The sequence below is a fragment of the Culex quinquefasciatus genome, chromosome 3, assembly GCF_015732765.1.
Source record: "Culex quinquefasciatus strain JHB chromosome 3, VPISU_Cqui_1.0_pri_paternal, whole genome shotgun sequence".
Lineage (NCBI taxonomy): Eukaryota > Metazoa > Arthropoda > Insecta > Diptera > Culicidae > Culex > Culex quinquefasciatus.
This window is the reverse complement of record NC_051863.1, coordinates 185,047,175-185,063,087: the sequence shown is the minus strand read 5'-3', so window position 1 is coordinate 185,063,087 and position 15,913 is coordinate 185,047,175. Positions and strand designations below refer to the sequence as shown.

The window sequence follows — 15,913 nt, the reverse complement described above, 5'->3', positions numbered from 1 at the left end:
AACTGAAAGCGCCTAGATTTTCCATTAAGTTGTTTAATATCTGAACCAACACGAGAAAAGGGCGGAAAAGCAATTAGCCACATATTTTTTAAACGTTCAATAGATTTAAAAAAAAAGTTTTCAGCTGAAATAAGAAAACTATAGCTGAGTTGGAAATGACCAAGCAATTACCTATACCAATTTTGCAAAATTACTTTCTTATGCTGGGGAAATCGACGATTCAGATTGATAAAGGAAAACATCGTTAAACTGCTGAATAAGCGTAACTTTCGAGAATATACTTTTTGTGCGAAATATAAAAATAAATTTCTCTATTATTTATAAAGCTGAGGAAAAAGCGTGAAAGTGCCAGAAGCAATCAAATTCGCCTTTTGTTAGGCAATACTAATAACAGCTCTTGTATTCAATATTGCATCACACTTCAATAATGTTGTATGCAATTTATCAACGAACCAGCAGATTTTTTTAAGGAAATGGAAAATTGGCTATTAAATTTTATTTTGAATACATATTCACAATTTGTGAATTACAACACAGGGGAAATTCACACCATGTGGGGCATCCATAAACTACGTGGACACTGAAAATGGGGGGAAGGGGAGTTGATTGGATGCTGATGCTCACGCGAAAAAGTTTTTGTTTGTATAAACAAGTAAAAACAGTGTGTACGTGGTTTGTGGATGGACCCTTTTTTAGATTGTCTCAACTTTTGGGACCATCCATAAACCACGTGGACACTTTGGGGGTGTGGCGATTGTCCACGATCCATACAAAAAAGTTTTTTTTGTATGGACAATTGTTCACGAAGGGGGGGAGGGGGGGTAAGAGATTCCCAAAAAGTGTCCACGTGGTTTATGGATGGTCCCTTTGCAGTGAGTTTAGGTTTTTTTTAAATAAAGTTTTGAACCGATACTCATTCATGAACGGTTGAATTCTAAATATTTTTTATTTTAGTCTCAGATTAATTTTTAAAACTACTATAATTTAAGTTATTCACATCATGGTTAAAGTTTCATCCATTGAGGCGCCATCCATAAATGACGTAGCATTTGCGGGGGAAGGTCATTTATTGGCTATACTGCCCAATTTTTTTCGAAAAATGTTATTTTGAAGGTGTTCAGGAGGTCATTTTGAGCAACTTTTGTTCTACGAAAAGCATTACTTCTCTAGTTTATGTTTTCATTGTTATATTTTTAGCAATTCAATTTGCTTTTATCTTGTAAAGTTTTTGTTTGTTTTCAGAAGTATTTACCACCTCCTATCATTACATTTTGCCTATCTTATTTTTTCATGTTTTGTCACTTTATCAATTTTTTGATTGTTTTTCACATTTTCTGCTATATAATGGCACCATTATCATTTAAATTATAAAAAAAATACTTAGAGGTATAGTCTGGAACACTACAAAAATTACTGCATACTTTTTTTTACCTAAAGTGTAGAAAAATTTTGTTAAAAAACAGCCAAAGTTGATCCCTGAAAAAATTACATTTTTAAAAACATTCCCAAGGTCACATTAAATAAGTCAAACTTCCCACCCTTAAATTTTCTCAAATTTGAAGAATACTTCTTTGGGACCATCCATAAACCACGTGGACACTTTAAGGGGGTGTATGGCGATTGTCCACGATCCACATTAAATAAGTCAAACTTCCCACCCTTAAATTTTCTCAAATTTGAAGAATACTTCTTTGGGACCATCCATAAACCACGTGGACACTTTAAGGGGGTGTATGGCGATTGTCCACGATCCATACAAAAAAGTTTTTTTTTGTATGGACAATTGTCCACGAGGGGGGGGGTAACAGATTCACAAAAAACTGTCCACGTGGTTTATGGATGGTCCCTTTCCTATTCTTTAGATAAAAATAAGTTGAAATTGATGTTCGGCGAATTTTTAGATCGAAGCCCGTCTTGATGCGGGGTTCATCATCAAACTGAAAATTTGTCAAATTAATCCAAATGAATTAACAACAAGAGTGTTAAGATTTTCACATTTATTTTCTTTATGTTTAGATAACAAAACAATACTTTCAGCATTCATTTTTAACATGAACGTACACTTACCCCTAATTCCTACACTTACACTAAACACTTTACATCTCGTCCTCGATCTTCACCTTGTTCACGTACCCACCACTAGTCTTCCTCCCGTTCAGCTCCTTCGCTTCCCTCTCCTTGGCCTCAATCGACCACGGCTGCAGCTCTCCGGAAGCCCAGAACCAGTAGATCAAACAGCCGATCAGGTAGATCCCGGCCGCAATGTAAAACACCACCCGCCACTCGTCGTCGGTCTTGTTCACGGTGAGGTAGCCCGTAATGATCGGACTCACGATGCCCGGGATGGTGGCGAACGTGTTCGAGATGCCCATCAACACTCCGGCACTCTTGGGCGACAGGTCCAGATGGTTGACGGCAAAGCCGGACCACGCGAACGCTCCCATTCCGACGGCGATCGTGATGCAGGTGATGGTCGGACCTGGCTTCAGGATGAACGCGCCAATGATCATGAACACCGTTTGGCCGAGGAAAGCGCCGCAGTTGAAGTACCGGCGGACCTGAGTCGTGGTGAGCCATCCCTTAACGATGCTGGTGTCGGCGAGGTAGCCGGAGACGAAGAGGAGAATGCCCATCACCAGGTACGGGATTGCGGAAATGAAGCCGGTCTTCTCCAGCTGGAAGTGCATTGTGTCTGGAAGATCAAGCACAATTTTATGTATGGTCTAATACAATATAATTTTGGATGATTTACCCTTCAAGAACGTTGGCAGTTGCGTCAACAGCGTGTAGAATCCCCAGTTCTCGGAGAAGTGAGACGCCACCAGGGCCCAAACCGCCGCCGAAGTCAGAATTCCCCTCCACGGATGCTTGATCTTCTCCTTAACGCCCTCGGTCCTGCCCAAACTACCCAAAATGAACTCTTTCTCCTTGGGACTGATCCAGTGGTCCACTTCGGGCGATGTCTTGATGAAGAACATCCACGCCATGAACCAAATGCAGCCGACCACCCCGAAGATGTAGAACACACTCTCCCAACCGTACGCGTTGGCAAAGATTCCACTCAGCGGCATCGAAACCACAGTTCCGGCGTAATTTCCGGCGAACGCGATCGAAGCCATCCGCGACCGCTCAGTAGGCGGTGCCCAGCGTGACCAAACGGCGTGGATGCATGGGAACGTGACTCCCTCGAAGACTCCTTCGATTATCCGGACGGCGATCAGCAGACCGATGCCTCCTTTGGCGGCCAGCGGCGTCAACAGGGTCAAAATGGCCGTCACTCCGATGCCGACGCCGAAAACCTGGAACGAAAACACGTTCCGTTTTTGGCAATTAGCAACGATATCAAACTAATTGGTCCAAATCAAATTCTGTGGAGATTCAACCATCATGCTTCCACAAAATTATTTATTTTATTCTGAAGGCATATGAAATAATCTACAATCTCTAATCAATAAAGCTGACAAATGAAAACAAACAAATGAATCTGCAGACCATCCTAATAAATTACTCAATTTGCTGATAATTATTCCTAATGAATTGCAACTTCTATAACCCTAATAGTAATGCGACACCCGCGTTATCGCTAGCCAGCGTTTGATTGACCACTTACGTAATTGCCTCCGAACTTGTTCGAGATAAACCCGCCCAAAAAGGGCGTCAAAATGTACCCGTAGAAGAACGAACTCAGCACGAATCCCTGCTCCTTGGAACTCCAGTCAAAGTATTGCTCCTGCAAAAGTAAACAAAAACAAAACTTTACCAATCAACCACACCCCAACTCCAAACGCAACTTCCACATACTTGACCAACGGTTCCGTTGCCGTAGTCCACGTCCCGCACCTCGGTCATGGCGACGATGGCCACACTGAGGTTGACGCGGAGCGCGTACACGTTGAAGAAGCCCAGGAAGGCCATGAACACGACCATGTAGCGGCGCCGCTTCCAGAACATCCACAGGGGCGCGGAGATGCCATCGCTGGAATTTTGAAAGAATAAAAAGAATGTTTAGCCCCATGATTGATGTTTATAATATTTAAAAAAAAAATTGTTTAGACAACTTTCGATTTTTGTGATTTTTGTGATTTAGATGACCAAAAATGTCATTTTGCTATGCTATGATGCTAAAAGCTCTATCACACGAAGTAATCAAAATTGTTTTTCAGAAACTTAAAAAAAAAGAAATTACCCGTACAGTTGATTTGAAACCAAAAACGCAAAAAAAACAACAACAAAAACATTTGCGTTACTGAACATTGAAAATTAATTAAAATTTATATGATTTTTGATAAAACATTTTTGAAAATGATTCTAAACGCCGAGAAATCTTTTTGAATTGCTTTCAGCTTATTGCATCTACATCTCATCTTAATGTTGGCCATTTGAAAAGTAAGACTTGATTTAACAATTTAACAATTGATTTGTAACATTTTTGAGGCCGGATCTTAGTAGGACTATTGAGTGTTCTGCGCCAAATTCAAAGATTTAATAATTCAGAAGAAAGTTATGTCCGGTTTGTTTCTGGGACCCTTTACTCTTCATGAAGTTAAGGTTAAATAGTTAAGGTTAAAAACAAAAAAATATATTAAACACTATATTTGAATAGTGTGGCATCAGCTATACAAGTTATTTGAATAATAATTTAAATTTTAAGCCATATTTTGTTTCCCAACTGGATTTGAATTTGAAAGGAGGGGGCAAAAACTTGTAGATAAATATGCAATGGCCTATTTAAAAAAAATGCAAAATTGATCACAAAATACCGTATTGTTTTCGAAAAAAAACAAATTTTTAAAATTTGCCTTATGAGTGACAAACGAATGGAAATTTATTAAAGTTTTTTGAGAATACTACAATTTTCACGAATTCCCGTTTTGCCTTCCTCACTGAGGCAAGGCTATAAAATCACTCGAAAATTGAACTTCTTAAATACACCTTCTAGATATACCTTCACGTATACATATCGACTCAGAATCAAATTCTGAGCAAATGTCTGTGGGGATGTGTGTAGACATGATTTTTTTTCCACACGATTTTCTCAGAACTGGCTGAACCGATTTCGGCCGGGTCAGCCTTATTCGACTAGTTTTGGGGTCCCATAAGACCCTATTAAAATTTATTCTGTTTAGTAAAGTATTTAAAAAGTTCTGTTAAGAAAAAGATTTTTGTAGCTACAAAAAAAGGGTGATATTTTGCATAACCTCAAAAGGCCGGGTCTTTTTGTTTACGTGCGAGAGTCGCGCCAGATGCAAAACGTCCGGTTGCCACATTGCTTCAAATGAGAGTCTGCATGTTTGCTGGAAAAGTCTGTATCAGATATATATCTTTTTATAAACTTATTTTCATTATTACTTTGTAAATGTGAGGGAGGCACCAACCACCTAATGGTGGATTAGGAAACGTTTTTTTTTTTCGAAAATACCCAAATTTTCAAAATATGCAATATGGGTATCAAACATACATTCAAATTGTGTATGATGCATATCATACAAAATTTTGCGTCGTTTGATACCCATATTGCAAACTAAAAAAAAAAAAGAGATTTTGGAAAAATACGGTATTTTGTGAATATTTAAGTATTTTACAAAAAAATAATAAAATGGAAAAAGAAATCTCGCTTCGTTTTATATCCATGAAGCAAATTTTGAAAATTTGAGTGTTTTCGAAAAATACGGTATTTTCTGAAAATTGCATTCAAAATGTTGCTTCGTTTGATACCCATGATAAATATTTAAAAAATTGAGAATTTTCGAAAAAATACGGTAATTTGTGATAATTTTAGAATTTTATGAAAAAAAGTCTAATAAAGTGAAAAAAGCATACGAAATATCGCTTTTTTGGCATATTTTGAAAAATTTAATGCACTCGAAAAAATACGGTAATTTGTGATAATTTTAGAATTTCAAAAAAAAATCTAGTGAAGTGAAAAAGCATGCAAAATTCCACTTCGTTTGATACCCATGATGCATATTTTAAAAAATAGTATTTTTTCTTAAAAAATACGATGATTTGTGTAAATTTAAGTATTTTCAAAAAAACTCTAATACTGCCCTTGCAAATATTTTTCAAATTTATTTCGCCCCACCCCCGCCCCTTCAAAATTGGTCCAAAAAATCAGAGGGTAGAAATTTTTTTTTCAAAAATCTTCAAAATTTTAATGAATATAAAGGTCAAATCTACATTTTCCTGCATTTTTAATCGTATTAAGCATGTTTGGGCTGGATTAAAAGTATTTTGAATTTTTATGAAATTCCAAAGTACAACACCGCAAAAAATTTTTTTTTGCAAAAAAATAAATTTTCGTCAATACTTAGGTATTTTGGAAACTAATGATTGCAAAACAACTGCCCCCCCCCCCCCCCTTCTCGACTTTGGCCAGAGTCAAGGGACATAAAATTTAAAAAAATATTTGCAACGGCCTAAAGTAAAAAAAGCATGCAAAACTCCGCTCTCTGATACCCATATTTCATATTATAAGATTTAGGTACTTTCTAATCAATACGGAGTTTTGAGATAGATTTTCTAAAAATATGTTCTTAGTGAAAGCATTGAAAATTTAACATGATATGGTTGAATTAATCGATTTTAGAAAGCTTTTAAAAATGAGTTATCGTTCATTATCGACGATAAGATTATCGCCGATAGATTAGAACTATCGTTATCGAACAAGCTGTCCTTATTTAAAATCGAGCTGCCCTTATTTAAAATCGAAAAGAAAAGCAAATTTATAAAAAAGGAATATTTTACGAAAATTTTTACACGTGTTTTTTTTTAAGAAACGAAGAAAGAGACAAAATTAAACAAATTTTCAATTAGATAAATCTCAATTTTGAATTTTTTGAAAATATAATCAAATTCAGATTCGTAATCAGAGACATTGATTTTACGAAAAGCAAAGGTGGTACGAAGCAACAGCTATGTAGGTTGACAGAATTACTGTTTTTCTAACATTTTTACCAGTAATTACAGGATTGAAATACATGAATAAATATCGTTTGTTTAAAAAAAAAATGCACTTTAAATTAAGCTTTTAGCATTCTTTTTATTATTTACGCATGAAACAGTTAAAAAAACACGACAAATTCGAATAATACCGACAGAACACCCAAATCAAAACAAACCAAACAAATCAACTTCCAATTCTTCGCAATGGACAACTTTCACACCGAAATTTCCCACAACGCCAATCAATCAACCATGTTCCATCACGTGCTACCGTGTGTCGAGTGCAGAAGACTCTCTACGATATTTTACACGTGGTGTGTGTGTGATTACGCGCGTACTAATCATCGGAAGTTGACAATTTCTACCTTTCGGAGAGACATTTGTTTACGTTCGTCTTTCATTCACAGCGCTTATGGCGCACACGTGCTCAGTTACTATCTTTGTTGATTTTCCCACACACCTTAATGGAGAGGAAAATTGAGGGTTTGTTTTTATTTTTTGTCAAAGTGACGTAAGTGATAAAATGTTTCAGGGATGGTTTTTTGGAAATATAAATTTTTCATGAAAAAATAATTCCGAGTGGCGTTTCCATGCGTTCGCAAGATACCTGCCGATCGATTGACCCCCGAAGGCAACGCTACAACAACCAAAGCTGCAGAGGATGCCAGCGGCGAAATGTCTGCCACTTTTTTGCCTCATGATTCAAACGACCTGTGGTCTGATATGACAGCGAGCTGATGCAACTCAATTCGTCAGCGTACGTTCGATTGTCGTGAGGTTTTTATTTACAACTCATTACTGCACGCGCGTGGAACCTTCCCTCACGTGTGTGTGTGTTATAAAAGTACTTGACTGCAGAAAGTGTATATTTTAGATTTTTTTTTTTTTTACTAAATCGTGTTTGTTTCGATTCCACTAATTGCAAAACTAATTTTACCTTTATTTAGGTTACATAAATAATCTCTGAGTAGCTTCTATCAGAACTGATATCTATCCTTATCGAACCACTTCGAAAGAGCTTTCGACAGCTTTCCATTAAGCCCAGCTGCCAAAATATGATATGTTATCCATTAATCCAATCCATTGATATCAATATGGCCATTGTCAGGCCCCTCCGGCATAAATCAATAAATATTGTACTCAAGACGGACTTAATCCACAATTGGGTGGTATTTGATTTCCGTCAAAATTCTGAGCAAATTTACAATCAATTTGAGTTTGACAAGGTGGCTTCTTATCATACTAATTGTTGAACCCGTCATGAACTGGTAGTGATTGAACGCTTTCGTGGGAGGGTTTTTACCGGTGCTATTGTGATCATACTTATCAGGTTAGTGTATATGGTAGATAGGGCTAAATTGGAGAACAAGCTCTATTGTTGTTTTATGACCATCCTCAACAAGCTATTTATTGAACAGCTAAACATAATGAATTTCCAGCAGTCAAAACATGAGATGATAATTTAATTCATTGGAATTAAATCCATCTACCAATTCCATTTGTTATAAAATTGCTCTTGAGCAATTCTCTACGAAATCGGTCTTTTTTTTTAATTTTGATTTTTATATTTTTGAATCCAGCTGAAACTTTTTTGGTTCCTTCGGTTTACCCTAAGAAGCCATTTTGTATCATTAGTTTGTCCATATAATATTCCATACAAATTTGGCAGCTGTCCAAACAAAAATTATGCATGATAATTGAAAAACATAAGGATTTTTTTTTATCGATTTGGTGTCTTCGGCAAAGTTGTAGGTATGGATAAGGATTACACTGAAAAATAATGCTACATGGTAAATTATGTCGGTGATTTTTAATTTCTATTTTTGTCACTTAAACTAAGTTTACAAAAAAAAAACTATTTTTAAATGTTTTACCCGGACAGACGATAAACACAAAATTCATGCCATTTCATTAATAAATAAATACTTTTAAAATAACATAAAATGTTGTGGAATCTCCCTGAAAAAATAATTTTTGCATATGAGTTTAGTAATAGTTCATGTTATCATAACAACAATTGTTTTTGGTCTGATGTTGGTTGAAATCTAAAACAACCTGGGAATAACAACTTTTGTTATAGAAAAATAACTTTAACTGTTGATAGGATTAGTTGTTATAAGACCAAAAAATAATAACATAGATTTGTTTGAAGAATATCAAAAAATGTATTAAGAATTTTATTACAATATCGATACAAAAACATAAAAATCATAAGGACGAATAACAAATCCTGGTTTAAATAACATAAAGTGTTATTGGCCTAGTATTTTCAAGTATCAAAAAATGTTATTCCTAAAATATCTCCGTCTGCTCGGGTTAGGGAACATCAATATTACACCCTTTTGAAATGTAAGTCTTGATTTAAAAAAAAAATTGTTTTCGAAAAAATCGGAAAATTTCATAACTATTTCATATTTAAACAATGCAAATCGGACCATAAGTTGATATCGACATTTGAAAATAGTGGTTTGTTTGGGTGAGACTTAGCAAAAAATATCGGATTTTCAAAAATATATTTTTTCAAGGTGGACTGTGGCTATTTTCAAAAAACCTACCTAAAAATGGATATAAACTTATAAACACTTGAAAACGGTGCACTTTATCAAAATTTCACTGAAGTACTTCTTGATTGCAAATTCGATATTTGAAAAAATAAATATTGATTGAAAAATTCATAACTCGGTCAAAATTTTTTGCATATTTTCGAAATTTCTGAAATTTTTCGATATGTTTTAGAGGCATCAATCTAAAACATATAAAAAATTGATGAAAATTAAACTAGTGACAAAAAGTGAAATTTAAAAACACCATAACTTTATTCTTATTCTTCTTGTTTTGTATCAGCTCGACGTCGTCGTGCTATCTTGTCGCACCCGCCATTTTGACGTTCCGAGAAAAACGCGTTTTAATGTTTGACCTTGAATATTCAAAAACGAGAGCACGCAATGTAAACAATAACAAACACGTTTTGTTTGGCTCACCATTCTGTGCATTGTCCCAAAGTTTGGTTGAAGTTGGTTGCTGGAGTCCCGAGTAATAATTACAAATGTTTACGGTAGTCTAGCTTGTACGTGCGACAAACGCATCCTGACTTTCCTGGCCTGAAATCCCTTTGGCCTTTTGTCGCACTTACATCAATTTTCATGGAGTGACAAGATAGCACGACAAGATTGAAACTACTTTCATATGTAAAGTGACAAAAATGCACGGTGTTTTTTCGGTTTTTGTTGAATATCTCAGGATTGAAATCGAATTTTGGGGATCTGTTAAGGTCAAAAGGTGAGGCATTGGGAGCTGCACAAAATGGCGTTCTTAACTCAATTTGGCCCAAAATGCACGTACGACAAGTTAGCACGATGGCGACGAGCTACTACAAGTTTATTCCTTTAGTTTTTGGAAAGAAATATGGATTTTTGTTTTTCCAAGGTGTCTGAACTTATTTATGTAAATAATGGCAATTCTACCAACTGAACTTAGCCCTTTACCACCCAACCCCGTATTTTGAAATGTATTTTAATGCAAGGTTTGAAGTATGACTTGTTTTCTGTCAGTTTGACAATGTTTTCTTTAAATATCGGATTCAACTTTGGATTTTTTTCCATTAATATTTTTTTTAGTAAAAGTAAAAATGCAGAAGTTTGATTTATGTCTCGGGTTATGCATATCTGCATTTTTAACCCATTTAAATGATAATGGTATCATTCTTTAGTACAAAATGTAACAAAATAATAAAAGCAAAAAAAAGTGGCGAAAAAATCAAGGCAGTTAATAACTATTAAAAACAAACAGAAAACAAACAGGATAAATGCAAATTTAAAAACTAAAAATTAAACAAGAAAAACGTAAATGAAGAGAAGTGATCTTTTTCGTAAAAAAAAGGTTTACTCAAAATGAAATTTTCAGAAAAAATTTGGCCGGTAGAGAATTAAGAGTTTTTTTTTGTCACAGCTGAATAAATATCTACAAATTGGAACTATCAAAAGTCTAATTTAATATTTTTTTTATTTGGCCGTGAAATTTTGAATTTTCGTAAAAAAGCGAGGAGTTTCACATTTTTTATTTTCAATACTAAGTTCCTCACACATTAAGTTAGTGCAATTAAATGTAATAACTGTACATTATCAATTAAATTTAATAAATTAAATATATCTTTTCAATATTCATGTTTATACAGTTAAAAAATCAAAACGTAAGGAACTGTCGCCATATAACTTGTCCTAATTATTTGTTAATTGCTTGTTAAAGCATGGTATCAAATAATGTGATGAATACGAATATTTTAACAATTCTCAAATTCCGTGAAATAAGGTGTTTTAAAATAGTCGTTCATATGGTATTTTTTTATTTTAGTGCTTGAAAAATCACCAAGCTTTAAAAAGCCAAACTCGGTTAAAAAGCAGACAATTTAGATAAAGTTACGATTTAAAAAATAATTGATCAATATTTTATTTACTTGTTAGATTGATATGAAAGACGAAAAAAGGTAACTTTTGGGCTATAGTGAAATATTGACAAAAAAGTTTCAACGTGATATGAATATAAAAAAAAAGATTTTCGAAAAAAATATTTAATGTTCAATCTAAAATGTTTTTGCAGAGCAAAATTAATTTTGCAATCAAAAATTATTTTTTGTTTGCATACCATTTTCAAGTTTGTCAGTTTTTTTTCTGAGAGAAAATTGATATGTTTTGAAGAATTTATTTCCAAATAGCCGTGATTTCACAACTAGCAATGTATCAGTATTTATTTATACGATTTTCACTGTTCAAAAGTGAAATCTCTGTGAAATATTCCAATTTTCAGAATTCAAAATTTCAAAATCAAGTATTTTCAAAACATGCACAAACATACATTTTCAAAGGAGTATAAACAAATGTCTAGTTGAAATGCATGATATTTTAATAAACTAAAAAGTTGTGCTCAGAAGCGTCCGTTAAATTATTCAATTAGCATAAACTGCCGCTCAAATCAAGTCCGTCTCATATGTAATTTCTTCAATTTTGAGTTGACGATGCAGTTTGGGTCAAAATCATGTGAACTTTAAAAAAAATATAAAATTTGTATATGATTCTAGAAAACCGTAGCAAATTACACTTTTTCGTGAATTCCCAACAAGTAGCCTTATGGACGGGACAAATTTGCCTTGCGTTTTTTCTCGGCTTGCTGTTTATACATATAGGATGGACTACCCGGGCAGACGGTAATAACAAAATTAATAATATTTCAATAACAAATCCTGTAAAAATAACAAAAAGTGTTATTATTTTATCCTGAAGTTCAACTTCAAGAAGAAAAAATAATAACAGTTTCTGATAAAATAACAAAATTTGGTATTGAAGTGATATTATATTGAAAATGTTCAATAACATGCTAATAATAGGAAATGTTATACATTTCAAAAACCCTCCTAATAACCAAATTTAATATTCGTTCGGTATACTGACTTAGAAATAAAATTACCATAAATCGCACAAATGGAAAAGTTTCTAAGTGCACAAGTTCCATAACACAATCTGTTATTTTTTTTTTTCTTATGTTAAATATGTTTAGATCTTTGGGATAATTTTGTCTAATTTCGTCGGGGTCATTATTTTGGCGATGAAATGGGGTCCTTAAGCTAAAATTATTCCAAAAAGTTGAAATTTTGGAAGTTGATTTTTTGAATTATTTGATATACCCCCTCAGGGACTTTGTTTAAATTGGCTAGAACTATGGGATAATTGTGACCAATTTCGTCGGGGTCGATATTTTGGCCATGAAATGGGGTCCTTAAGCTAAAATTATTCTAAACAGATGAAATTTTGAAAGTTGATTTTCTTAATTATTTGATATACCCCCTAAGAGACTTTAGTAAAATTGGCTAGAACTATGGGATAATTTTGACCAATTTCGTCGGGGTCATTATTTTGGCCATGAAATGGGGTCCTTAAGCTAAAATTATTCTGAAAAGTTGAAATTTTGAAAATTAACTTTTTTAATTATTTGATATACCCCCTAAAGGACTTTGTTTAAAATGGTTAGAACTATGGGATAATTTTGACCAATTTCGTCAGGGTAATTATTTTGGCCATGAAATGGGGTCCTTAAGCTAAAATTATTCAAAAAAGTTGAAATTTTGAAAGTTGATTTTTTTAATTATTTGATATACCCCCTAAGGGATTTTACTAAAATTGGCTAGAGCTATGAAATAATTTTGAGCAATTTCATCGGGGTCATTTATTTCACCATGAAATGGGGTTTCAAGCTAAAATTAATCCGATAAAATTAACTTTTGAGAGTTCATTTTTTTTTTAATTTTGTTATATTCCCTAACGGAATTGATTTATTTGTTGAGAATTTTTGAAGTGTGAATAACAAAAACTGTTATTATTTTCACAGAGCCAGGAAGTCAGAGCTGACGTTGAAGTTCGAGCTGGAGTGAGACCTCGGAGACTGCATCGGATTCAGCAAATTTTCAGCAACTTTTACTTGGAGTCGGAATTTGTGAAGTCGGGTATTTTTAGAGAGCTGAAGTCGTCGTTGACGTCATATCCTGCATCCTGAGTCGGAGTTGTCTTCAAAGTATGGATTCAATGTCGCTTGGAGGTACCCGACTTTGCAGCCCTGACTAGTACAGAGGAGTTATGGCAACTGCAGGTTTATTTGCAAATTACAAATAAACCAAAACAATAACCTTTTTTGTTATGGAGACATACCAGTTCAATAACATTTTTTGTTATTATGCTGCTCCACCTCTCCGCACAAAATAACAAATCATGTTATTCCTTCATGATTCCTTCTGTGTTATTGGTTTGTTATTGCAATTACAACATAATAACAGTTTAAGTTATTCTTCGAACAAATCTTTGTTACTGATTTTTGTTATTTTAACAGCTAATCCGATCATCCCAATAACATATTTCGATCTTCTCACAATATCAAAAACTGACCTTCCCAAGTTATTTCCGTCTGCTCGGGTAGCTTATAGCGGCAGTATATATGAATTGTAGAATCTTGAATCTGAAGGTTAAATTTGTATGGTTATAACAATTAATAAACACATGTTGAAGCAAATAATTTGGATTGGATTCTATTAAAAAGCGCACTAGGACTTTTAGCGCCATAAACATTCAAATTTGATATTTTTATCGATAATTTGTCAATATAATTTGATTTAATGATTACAGTTTCAAAAACGCAGCAATCTCTCAACTAAATCAATTATTTTTCAATAACTAAATGCTTCACGGTATGAAAATCAAACTTATCAGAATAATTGTCTGCAGTACATCATTTCATTGAATGACAGAGCAGATACAGTAATGAGAGAAAATAAGCTCAACAGGTTAATTTTAGCTACTTTTTCAATGAACGATAGAGTCGTGAGAAACCCTAACTTGACAGCTATTACGACTCTAACTTAAAATATCCACCGGTAATCAACGCCACTGCTGTTGTCCGAGCACTTTAAATTGCAAAATTTGTTGTTATTTTTTCTAAACATAATGAACTACACCACTACACACCGCTCATCCTCCCCAAACACCTTTGGCGGCTAACATAAACAGCTCAAACTATTACGTTTCACCTTCAGGCCATTTTTAGATGTTTTATTAGGTGCTACCGTTTGGGCTTAAGTTTTAAGCGCCCCGTCGGTTACACCGCCACCACCGCGCCTGGAACAATTAGTTTGAAGTTTTTATTTAATTTATTCACCTCAATTTGCTAACTTCAGCGATATCCATATTGCCGGCCACTTTTAGTGACGCCGTTGATTCTGCACACTTTCCTTCACGAAATCTCCCGCTGCTGCTGCTACTGACTTAGTTAAAGTCACTTGCTAATCCAGCACTGTTGACACACCACTTATCGTTTAGTTTTGCGCTTCGCTCTAACTAACTAAACCAACAGTGTGACGACGACGGTCGGTTGCATTGTTGGCCAAATTTCGCACGCAATCAAAATTTGGTACAATATTTCACCTGGTTGAAATGAACTTGCTTCTCTCCCCCCGTTGGGGGATTGACTTAGTTGGGGGTCGACCGGGAAGCACCTGTTGACACACACTGCTGCTTCTTCGCACTGGTAGCTACAACTAGGTTAGCACAGCGGGTTGGATTATGAAAGGAAGCTCTGTTTGATCTTTTTTTTTTTTCGAGACTTAAAAATTCCAACAAAATAACACCAACTATATCTTCACTTAGTACCACTCACTAAAGTTCCCCCCACCTAACTTGAGCGGCAGTTAGAACACACGAACCACCCGCGTCGAGGGTGCACAATCGACTGAAGCTGGAGAGCCCGGCAGCGATCCAGGAGAACACGAGTTCGAGCTTCGAACTGCTCCACGGCGCAGGAGTTGATTTTTTTTCGGGGGTTGGTCGGTTGACTGGCTCGGAGTAAAGGTGTGATAATCGAATCGACAAATAATCGTCGTGAGCAACAGCTGCCTGCGCTGAATTGCTGAACTGAAGGCTACGCTGGACTGGGCATTGGGTTTATGTACCTCAGGGGGGGGTGCACACTGCGCGTTGATGAAGCCGGCCGCAGCAAGGCCGAGTTTGTTTGGGTGAAATTTGACGGTAGTTGTAAGGTGATTCTAGGTGGTAAATTAGGAAGACACTTGAGCGTCTCGAACATTTAAAAATTTAACGGGACAGGGATCAAAACATAAAAATAACTTGAAAATTTGAATATGTAATAATAAAATAGCAATAAAATATATTATGAAAAAAGGCAAAAAAAAAAAACAAAAAAGAATATAATTTACATCAATACTATCGCTAAATCTATCAGAATCTTGCGATTGAGAACTATTTAGATAGGTTAGGCAAACTTTCATGACATTTTGACTTGTTGACACAATTTTTCAGCCGTTTCAAATAAAAACACTGTGCAATATCTTAGACTGACGTGGGATATAAAAATAACTTGTACGTGCGTAAAACGCGTCCTGACCTGAAGTCCCTTAGGCCGGTTGTCGCACTTACAT

The 15,913-nt window shown here is 34.9% G+C and overlaps 1 protein-coding gene across 1 annotated transcript; it reads right to left on the bottom strand.

Annotated features, from left to right (window-relative positions):
- Positions 1–1,982: 1,982 nt before the first annotated feature.
- On the bottom strand, positions 1,983–15,406 carry LOC6039443 (sialin). The gene is made up of 5 exons (XM_001849001.2): positions 14,638–15,406; positions 3,802–3,976; positions 3,611–3,730; positions 2,753–3,299; positions 1,983–2,692 (listed from the first exon to the last, which is right to left on the bottom strand). Exons 1-5 carry the CDS (start codon positions 14,664–14,666, stop codon positions 2,097–2,099), a joined length of 1,467 nt encoding a protein of 488 aa, XP_001849053.2. The 5' UTR covers positions 14,667–15,406; the 3' UTR covers positions 1,983–2,096.
- Between the last annotated feature and the right edge of the window lie 507 nt (positions 15,407–15,913).

Coding starts and splice junctions, on each gene's coding strand:
- LOC6039443 (XM_001849001.2), bottom strand. CDS start 14,666: ATGGATATCGCTGAAGTTAGCAAATTGAG. Junction 3,977..14,637: donor GCTGAAGTTAGCAAATTGAG/GTGAATAAATTA, acceptor TCAAAATTCCAG/CGATGGCATCTCCGCGCCCC. Junction 2,693..2,752: donor ACTGCCAACGTTCTTGAAGG/GTAAATCATCCA, acceptor TTGATCTTCCAG/ACACAATGCACTTCCAGCTG.